The 10,456-nt window shown below is 45.8% G+C and overlaps 1 protein-coding gene across 1 annotated transcript; it reads right to left on the minus strand.

Moving 5' to 3' along the window:
- Window positions 1-7,019: 7,019 nt before the first annotated feature.
- Window positions 7,020-10,231, minus strand: GADD45A (growth arrest and DNA damage inducible alpha). Its single transcript, XM_032155645.2, has 4 exons — window positions 9,809-10,231; window positions 9,223-9,324; window positions 8,745-8,982; window positions 7,020-7,691 (listed from the first exon to the last, which is right to left on the minus strand). Exons 1-4 carry the CDS (start codon window positions 9,850-9,852, stop codon window positions 7,578-7,580), a joined length of 498 nt encoding a protein of 165 aa, XP_032011536.1. The 5' UTR covers window positions 9,853-10,231; the 3' UTR covers window positions 7,020-7,577.
- Window positions 10,232-10,456: the final 225 nt, after the last annotated feature.

Genomic DNA, 10,456 nt, shown 5'->3' on the forward strand with positions numbered 1-10,456 from the left:
AAAATAAACTAGTGAAGAAAAACTGGAGGTCATGTTTCTAATTTCAGTGGGGAGTAGGGAGTGGGGGATGGTATTCACTATTCTTTTATTAGTTCTTCAACTCCTTTCCATTCCAAATCCTTATCACTCTCCTCCAACAACCCCACCCCCTATTTACATCCTCTGTGATCTGTTTCTGTCTACCTCTTCAGCCTGCCTTTCTCCACCCCCTTCCTTAAATACTTAACCCCCTAACAAACACCACAGAGCCCCACACATGCCTCACCCCTCACCCCAATGAGCTCCTAAATGCTCTTCAAGACTCACCTGAAGCATCACCTTCTCCTGGAAGGCTTCCTGACCACCCCCTACACACGCGCGCGCACACATTGTGCATACCCATGCCGTGACACCACTCTGGCTTGGAAATTATCTGTGTCTGTCAGCTTCCTATCGTTCCCACAGTAAACTGCAGGTAGCAACTGTGTCATGAAAATCATCTTTTTGGAGCAAGCTCTAGCGCAGTACTTGATACACGGTACTTATGTTCTCACAACCTTGATTTTGAACAGAAACTGTTCTGATAGCCTGAATGACAGATAAAGAACTAAATTAAGTTAATGGAAATGGAGAGGGGAAACTAGATTAGTGAAAATTAACATAATTTAATTGGATGGTGTCTTGCTGAATTCAGTTATGTTGGGCTATGTAGTTTACCGGGTGGTTTATTTTTTACTTATATAACTAATTTGCAAGCAGAAGAATTAAATATTAATGAAATATAAACATGCATAGAAAATCACCAGTTCATGGAAGATGCAATTATTATTAGCTTACACATATTGACTGCTTCCTGGAAGTGAGCTAGGTTCTTTCTATGCATCGTTTCCTTTCCTTTTCACCATAACCCAGCGATACAAGCCTTGTTCCTTTCCCCTGTTTTACAGGAGAAATAACTGAGGCTTCAAGAGCTACACTAACTTTCCCAAGTTCCAGCTAGGATCCAGGATTCAAGCTCAAGTCTTTCTGCCTCTAAAAGCCCACTGTCTTTTTTCTTCATTTTTGTTATTCTTTTATTTCTTATAAAAATAGGGTCTTGCTATGTTGTCCAAGCTGATCTCAAACTCCTAGCCTCAAACAAGCCTCCCAGCTAGGCCTCCCAAAGTGCTGGTATTACAGGCTGGTATTAAGACAGTGGCCTGGAGTGGCGGCCACCGTCTGAACCGCTGTACCCTTGTTCTTATCTTTTGCTAGCCCTGTCCTTCACAGTGATATAAAGAAGCAAAATCAAATCAGAAGACCTCCAGATGACCCATTTCTTGCTGAGTGCTTATTTCAGTGATGGTAAGATGACTACAATATGGTGATATAATCGTGTGTTAAGTGATGATACGGACAAAGTTTGCTGCTTTTCTGTATAAATTCTTTCTCAGACAATCTAGGAAAGATATTAGCATAAAAGCATACAGGGACACAAAGATCAACTTTCCAATGATGCTTAGAACTTTCCCAGTTCTAAGATGAAAAAAGACAATTCTTAGAATTCTCCCCTGCCTGTGTTTTGTCTCCTTCAGCTTTCCCAAGGCTCTGCCCCACTTATTGGAGAAGTAAAAGATTCGATTCAATTAGTTTCATCCTTCCCCAGTCTAATCTTTGCTGTCTGGTTGGCCTCTTTGAGAGACTGACCTAGCATCAGGAGGACTGAATTCACAGTAAAATTTTGATTCTTCCACTTCCTTGTCATGGGACCTTGGAGGTGTCTCTTGATTGCTCTGAGCCTCAGTTGCTTTAGCAGAGAATCAAATGAATTAATAAATGCGAAAATCCATGAAAGGCAGAAAGTACTAGTGGTTGTAAGAAAAAGGAAGTGGCCGGGCACGGTGGCTCACACCTGTAATCCCAGCACTTTGGGAGGCCGAGGCAGGAGGATCACCAGGTCAGGAGTTCAAGACCAGCCTGGCCAACATGATGAAACCCTGTCTCTACCAAAAACATAAAAAATTAGCCGGGCGTGGTGGCATGCATCTGTAATCTCAGCTACTTGGGAGGCTGAGGCAGGAGAATTGCTTGAACCCGGGAGGCAGAGGTTGCAGTGAGCCGAGATCGTGCCACTGCACTCCAGCCTGGGCAACAGAGTGAGACTCGGTCTCAAAAAACAAACAAACAAAGAAAAAAGGAAAAATGAAAACTGGAAGCGCCACTTACTTCTCAGCACCCACGGTGTGCCTGACACTGAGCAGTAGTCATTGTATAACAATAACAGATTTTAATCACGCTTGTCAGCTTCCCCCTCGTCTTCAAAGTGCCTAGCACCACGTCTAGCACAGAACAGGTGTGTTGATCTGTCAGTTCAAGGAGAGGTAAGAACCATTCTGTTTGCAGACTCTCCCACCTTTTGTGCAGTGATCACCTGGGTTAACTTGTAAATTCTCTGTCTGCAGGTGGCAAATGGTTCTGGTACACCTCTTCCTGGGAATCCCTGCAATCTTTGCAGAGAAATATGCATCCCTTTTGGTGGGCTAACATCAAGGGAAACTGGAAACTGACCATGTAGAAGCTTCTCCCTCCCTAATCCCTGAGATTTATAAAGAGAGCTCGGAGAGAGCATTCATTATTTCTCAAACTTCCGTTATAAGAATTACCTGAATTACTTGTTAAAAATATATACATATATATATAATTTTTTCTTTTTCTGGGGCTTGAATCAGGAAAAATAAATTCTGAGCCTTATTCCAGCCCCACTTAATCTAAAGCTTCTGGGAATGGGTCTTGAAAGTTATATTTTTAACAAGCACGTCAGGGCCTTATTTCATCCAAACAGTTTGAGAAATTCTGACAGTGTAAACTCTTCATTTTACACAGGAAGATTCTAAGCCCCAGTCTGAGTTGGTGGGATGGGGGCGAAGGGTGGACCTCACATGCCTAATAGGATGATGGATGGAAGCTTACACGAGTCCAGCAAGCTAGAGTTATAACAGGGAGGGGTGAGGTCTGCGGCAAACTGGAAATCCAAGTCCAAAAGGGAGGGGCCTCCTCTCGGCTCCAGCGAATTTGCTGCCACGGAGTGTGGACCCACGGTTGCCAGTATAGCAAATTTTCAAGAAACAATAAAAGTCTGGATTTTGCTAAGAAATTTTCCCATTTTTAAATGTTTACAACTGATCTTTAAAAATTGTTATACATTGTGTGATCCAAATTTCTCTTGGCTACCAGTTTCCACCCTCACGTTAGGAGTTTGTAAGCTATAGCGTCATCTTTTCATTCTGTCTCTTGGTGGTGACAGCATCTGTCTCTTCTCTTCGTTTTACCAATTAATTTTAATGGCTTTCTATCATCTAGTAGAAAAGAAGCTTGGCCTGCCGGAAAATCACGCTCTGGTTTGTACCATCTTTCCCACTCCATCACCCGTCACTGGAGGACATGTTCGCATCCTGGTCTTGCCACTTACAATATGATTCTGGGCAAATTAAGATCTCTGTGTGTCAGTATTTTCACCTTCAAAACGGGGCTAATAATAGTACCTACTCCCACAGGGTGGTTGAGGGTGCTAATGAGTTCCTGTCGATAAAATGCTTAGATCAGTGCTCAGGATGTAATAAATCTTGTATGAGTGTTGCTGTCACCCAAAAGCTAGCTCCAAACCTGCCTTCAGCATGTACCTTCCTGAGCTATACTTCCTCCTCCTGGTGTAAATGCCCTTCACATTCACCTGGCAGATCTCTTCACCTTTCAGGTCTCACTGAACCTGGCAAACATTCCCTGGCCCCAGGAACACTTAGGTCTTGAATATACTCATTATCACTTGTCACCTAGTATTACAGGTATCACGTATCCCTACATCCTTAAAGGCAGCTGCTTTTTCACCTTTGTGGCCTCTGTACCTAACACAGTGCCAGGAAGATGATAGGCATTCAATAAACAGCAAGCTTGAAATGAACACGCTTATCTTCTTTTTAATGTGCTTAATGATTTCCTTATAGATTGTCAACTTAACGACAAATGCTCTAATAGGCCACATCTTTGTATTCTTCGTAGCACCTAGCAAAATTATATTCGATCTTCAATCAATCGATCACATTTTTGTGCTGTTTGCAAAATACGATGCTAGCTTATGAACAAAGAGTTTACAACCTTTTTCTCCATTCCATTCCTATATGCCTTCTGGAGATTTCTATCCTTTGAACTTCCAGAACAGTTCTCTGGGCCTTTCTTATGTTGCTGGTAATTTTCTGTTTTGTATTTATGTAGTGATACAAAGTCCTTGAGGCCAGAGTGTGTGTCTGATTTTTTTTTTTTTTTTTTTTTTGGTAGACTTCAATAAAACCAGCATAGTCCCTTGTCCACAGTAAGCACTCGCTTAATATTTCTTGGTGGTTTTCATGAATACGACCTTTTCACAGAGGTTCTTATGTTTACCAAAGTATTGTTAAAAAGAAAAAAGTATTCACTTCTTTGAGGGATACTTGCTTGGTGTCAAATCATGCCACTGAGTTTTGTTCATTTGAAGAGAACTTATCTCCCAAATTTCAGTCTTTTACCATGTATCAAAGAGTAAAATTCGACATATATAAATGAAAATTAGCAATTATTTCACAAGGGCTCCAGTAAGCATCTCAAAACATGCTTTGGAAATATTTCAATCGACAGTATACAAATAATTCTTTCCTAAAAATGACCCTTTTTTCTTTATTTGGGAACTAAGGTATGTATTATAGGAGATTAGCTACTTTCATGGATCCTTTCATTATAAAAGTTCAACTTACCAAGAGCCTAAGTGTGGAAAGGAGGAAGCAATGCTATTTATGACGCTGAGGTGAAGTTGCCAGTGGAAAGATGAGGTATTTTCCACTTTTCAACGTTCAATACACCTTAGGTAGATGAGGGGATTTCTGTCCTTGTTGTAACATAGCTTTGCAATAAGTAGATTTAATGGTTTTTAAGGCAACAACTAAAGAATATTGGCATCAGTTAGAGATAGAAGCCATCCAGCTAATTTTATATTTGTTTAAAATTAACTGTTTCATGATTGGGTTTTTCAATGCTTTGTTAACTTTGTGTTATGCTCAATCAGGAAAGAAAAACAAGAGTTTAAAAATTTTGAAGAAACCAAATGGCATTACAGTAATTGTTGAGATTTTCCTCAAAACAGTCTGAAGAATGTGTACATGCTATTACATATCACTAAGCATTATGAATAAAGATCAAAAATTCCTTTTGAAAAACATAGTTATATAGATGTACATGTCATAACACCGATCTCTCTGATGCCTTAAGTTTTCCTATCGCTATCACCTGGGTTTTAGAAACAGCCACACTCCATTGAGCACCTATCATGTGCCAGGTAGTTTGTATTCATTATTTCTAATCATTCATTTATTCGATAAATATTAATTCAGCACCTACTGCCTGCTGCCACTTGTGTCAACTACCAGGTTACAATAATGAACCAGGTATTACCTGCCTTGAGGGAGGTTGCAGAGTTGTAGGAGAGGCCACAAGTCCGCAAGATAGGTAATCTTATCTCCATTTTACACGAGTAAAACAGGATGAAGAAGGACTAATCAAGGCCAGCTGCTACTGTGCTCGTTCCACTAAGCAAAGCAGCTTTATCCACTGTGTGTATCCACTTTAATTCATTCATCTCTGCAAGAGGGTTTTTACCAAATTGTTGTGAAAAAGGGCTGAAAGAAACCTTACTTCAGTGGGAAGGCAAAACACCTTGCTATTTAAAACTCACTGCTCTCAACCTTTTGGTAATGTAAGAAACAAATATTAAATACCAGTTATGTTTTGGAGTGGGCACTGGATTTTAAAAGGATACAAGAAGCCTAAATAAGCCTAAAAACCCACATTTCTAGCAGATGTGGGAAAAGAGAGTCATTTGCAAGGTGAAGGGCTCATGGACCTACGCATTCATAATATATGCAGAAACTTGGAGCTTTTTGTTGCTATCAGTGGGTTTTCCCTACCCTTTCTCCTGATTGCACGTAGTCATGACTAGGATGAGAGACAGATGGCAGGGGAGCCATAGGGGGGATGGTTTGAGAAATAGGACAAGAAAATTCCTGTGGACTAAAGCAAGGCTAGGCCTTGCCTCCATAAGCATTTTTGCTTTCTTTGGTCTGTGCCTACAAGATTGTTGGCGTTAATTATCAAGTGACTGTTCTAACTAAAAATGATTGTTCTACTGAAGACTTTTCTTCTCTGCCATCTATTCCGTCTGATATAATTTAAGCAGACCCCTCAGAACCATAGAAATGTTCAGCTGGAAAGCTCAAAGCTTTAGGAAGAGACTAGGGGCAGCAAAAAACTTTGCCTGGCCACTTCCCTGTTTGCGCTGTAAAAATGGTTCTGCAAAATGCACAACCTTGGATTCTCAGTCACTTCCTAACTGGCCTTGTCACCTTCAGCTGCTCATCCCAATAATCATCTTTCACAGACCCTGGCGTTACTTTCCTGGAACACTGATCACGCCACTTCCTTCAAGGGCTCCGCTCTCTGCCTGAAGTTTACAGAAGGAAGCCCAAATGCGTAAGGGTAACACAGAATGCCCTCACAGCCTGGGCCCAATCCCCACCTTCCTTTCCAACCCTGTCGCTCCCTTATCTTCCCACACCAGAGGCACACACAGAATCACTCTGTTTTTACTGACCTGGTTGTGCTCTTTCAGGCCTCCACACCTTTGCACAAACTTTGCAGCTGCTAGCAATATCCCTTTGCCCTCTGTAACTAGGGAAATAAAACTCACTAAGACCAACATAAAATGATCTCTCTTCAGTAAAAACTGGTAGGTAACTTTGGTCACTCTGTCCTCTCTGCCTCCTCAACATTTTGTGTATCATCTTATTACGGCACTACTACCATTGATCTTTAATTATTCAAATTTTGCAAGCTGAATCTCTAACCATCCCTTTTTCCTAACAGCTCCAGCTCCTTTAAATCACCTGCTTTCTGATTATAGCCCTGGTATAGAGCAAAGCGTCAGTAAAATGTGTTTAATAAAGTACAAGTTAAAAGAAACTAGAGCACACAATAAGAAATGATGCAATTATTCATACCAGTTTATTGTAGGTATTGTGGTTCAAAAAATTCATAGCATAAATAACTTTTCATGTCATAAAATAACTTAGTAGAATTTATAATAAAACTTTGAGAATTTAATATCTCATCAAAATACAATAAAATATGGTTTTCAAATATGATTAACCCTTTCGGTTTTTCTTTTACTTGAGGGCATATAAACCAAAAATACCCAAACTATGGCTGCACATTTAAACTTTAACATATTTGGTTTATTTTAATGTAACTCAACCATCTCAATTAATATATAGTTTTCCTTCCTGCATGGTTCTTTGTAATTTTTGTTCCTTTTGACTTATTTTTCTGTTTCAACACAGCTTCCTTCTTCATTTTCACCTCTTTCCATCTGCAAAGTCATCTATCTCCGGGCCCCCAGAACATGTAGTTGAACTCACTCAGCCCCTTGACATCAGTTTCTGTAATCCTTGCATCGGTTAGGGAGTAACTGCTTGAGTAACTACAAAGGTATTTCAAAAACTTCAGTGCAATTTGGTTCAGTTATTTTCATTCAGATGCCATCACCGTTCAGGGAGATTAATCACTGGAACCCACTGATCCATGTAGCGACTTTCCCGGCAAAAACAGATAAGTTGACTTAAGGCAGGATCCTTCCATTGAGATGAATGTGGATTCTGGAAACAAATTTAGAAAAATAAACTTATTTTTAAAAACAGTATTTTCTAGTAATTATACTTTTGCGGAGAAAACACTTGAACATTCAATATTTTGGCTATGTGACATGGAGACAAATTAGACGCACAAAAAAATTAAAGTTTCTTCAAGGTAGTTGGGCTCCCTGCAAAAGCGTTAAGGGTAATTACCTATTAAACTACACATTGCAAAGTCTGAACCCATGCAACCCATGCTGAACCACATACATATGTTTGCATATCTGTTCAGTTTTGCATGAGAGTGTCATTCACGGGTTTGCTCTACCAAACTTGTTACCCTGACCTGAGTGAAACCGTTTTGAGAAAGAGTTCCACGCTGTGTGCACAATGAGATGAGAACTGCACAGCAGTTAACTGGAATTGCCGTCAACTATACTCCAAGAGACAAGAGTAGTACTTTTAAGGAGTAGCAAAATAATCGGGCTGTCACTTGACTAGACCAGTCAAAAAACAGCAAAATTTAGAAGACAAAAGTAGCACATTTACCCCTGAAAACATAACTTCCCTACCTACCAAAGGGTTTCATCAGGGGGAAAACAAAAAAAAAGACCCATTAAAAAAATGCAAGATTGCAGAGAAAAAAAATTCCACTCTATCCTCTTAATGTATTTCCAGGGAATTAACAAGGTTTGTCTCCTACACAATTTCTATTTTTAGCTCTGACTGGCAGAGAATGAAGCTGACTCCTTAATGAGGGGTGAGCCAGGAATTCATCTGGCTTTATCTAATCTGCCCTGCTAAAGGAATTAGTCACGGGAGGCAGTGCAGATGTAGGTAGGGGGTAGCTGGGCTGACTGCTGACTCACAGGGATCTCTTCCGCTGCTGGCAGTCCCCAGCATGCTTAGACATGTCCTGTACCAAGAAAATCCCGATGATGAAACTAGTACATCTCGGCTGCAAGTCCAGCCACCCTCCTGACCCCCACCTACCACAGATCCGCAGCCGGGCGACCCAGCCCTGGCTCCCGTCCTTCCGGGGCTCTACCCGCAGGCCGCAGCCCCCCAGTCCCTTACCGTCACCAGCACGCAGTGCAGGTCCGGGGGCTGCTCGGCGCCCTCGCTCGCCGCGGGGCCAGCGTCGGTCTCCAGGAGCAGCAGCTCCGCCAGCCGGCCCGGGTTGCTGACGCGCAGGATGTTGATGTCGTTCTCACAGCAAAACGCCTGGATCAGGGTGAAGTGGATCTGCAGAGCCACATCTCTGTCGTCGTCCTCGTCCGCCGCCAGCAGGCACAACACCACGTTGTCGGGGTCGCTGGGGGTAGCGGGCGGGGCCCGTGAGCGCAGAAGCGCGGGCGTCCTCAACCCCTGCCCGGGTCCCCGGGGGTCGCCGCCCTTCCCGCTCGCCCCCTCCCCTCCGAGACGGGCAGCCGCGGGGGCAGAAGAAAAGCGACAGGAAGTGGCGCGGCCGGGAGAGGGGGGCGCCCAGCCAAGGCGACCTCCCGGGCTGGGGCGGGAAGGGGTGCCACGGGCGACGCGCAAGGGCCCCACTTACACGTTGAGCAGCTTGGCCGCTTCGTACACCCCGACGGTGATCGTGCGCTGACTCAGCGCTTTGCTGAGCACTTCCTCCAGGGCATCCCCCACCTTATCCATCCTACACGCGGGCAAGGGCGAGGGGTCCCGTCAGCCCCGGTGCCCTCGGGGCCATCGCCGCCCCCCTCGCCCGGCACCACGCCCCTCCCTCTCGAATGCAAGCACCACCGCGCACCTGGGCTCTCCGAAAACCCGGCGCTCCCGCGGCCCCGTCACCCCCCGTGACCCCTGCACGCCCAAGGACCGGGCGTCCCGTGAGAAGTCCCGAGAGCGCCCCTGCCACAGGCTGCCAGCCGCGGGGGCTGCACGGGCAGCGATGGCCACTGCCGCCCTCTGCGAAGGCCCCGGCGGGGCTCGTTCGGGTTGGGGGCACGCTCTTTCAGTCCGTGGGCGCTCCACGGAGAGTCCCGAGGGAGCAAGGGCGGGAGTTGCCCTGTGCAAACTTTTCTGCTTCCTCCCCTGCAAGCCTTCCACAGCCCGGCTGCACCGGGGAGCGCGGGGTAGGTAAGAGAAGTTCGGGCCGGAAGAGCCCGTGGCCGACTCACCTTTCGGTCTTCTGCTCTCCAGCCGAGAATTCCTCCAAAGTCATATTGCAAACTGCAGGTCGCCCAGGGAGAGAGCGCGGCGTGCGGGCTGCTCCTGCCACGGCGAGCGCGCGGGCGCCTGCTTTCTGCACTCACTCCCAGGCGCGGGTCCGGGAGCTCAGGCTCCGGCGCTGTCCCGCCGCCCGCCGCCCGCCCGGGCTCCTCCTCCTGTGCCAGCCGCCGCAGCTCCGGCCACCCCTCCCGCCTGGCTTGCTCGCTCGCTCCCCGGCCCTCGCCTCGCCACCGGCCGCACGACACTAATTGGGAAGCTGCCTCCCAGCCACCGGAGGACAAAGGGCCCCGCTCTCCGGGGTTATCCTGCCAACCCCCAGCCAACCACCTTCCGCCTCATTTGCATGCAGCTTGGCCATTGGACTATGCAAATCAGCCTGCTCCGGCAATTTGACCCCAGCTCCTGGAATCAGGTTGAGAGGAGCGGAAAAGGGAGGAGCCACGCGGGAGGCGCGCCGAGGGGGCGGGGCGGGGGCGGGGCGGGGGCGGGGCCGAGAGGGGGGGCGGGGCCGAGAGGGGAGGGCGGGTCCCGCGCGCACTCTCATCCGGTTGGCGGGGACCACTGCGGGTGGAGGGCTTCGGCGGAGGCTAGAGGTG

Source organism: Hylobates moloch, unplaced genomic scaffold (genome assembly GCF_009828535.3).
Source record: "Hylobates moloch isolate HMO894 unplaced genomic scaffold, HMol_V3 SCAFFOLD_5, whole genome shotgun sequence".
NCBI lineage: Eukaryota > Metazoa > Chordata > Mammalia > Primates > Hylobatidae > Hylobates > Hylobates moloch.

Excerpts from the sequence above, each read along its gene's own strand:
- GADD45A (XM_032155645.2), bottom strand. The coding sequence starts at position 9,852 with ATGACTTTGGAGGAATTCTCGGCTGGAGAGCAGAAGACCGAAAG. Across the intron at positions 9,325-9,808 it reads GGAGAGCAGAAGACCGAAAG|GATGGATAAGGTGGGGGATG; the intron begins GTGAGTCGGCCA and ends GCCCGCGTGTAG. Across the intron at positions 8,983-9,222 it reads GCGGCCAAGCTGCTCAACGT|CGACCCCGACAACGTGGTGT; the intron begins GTAAGTGGGGCC and ends CGCTACCCCCAG.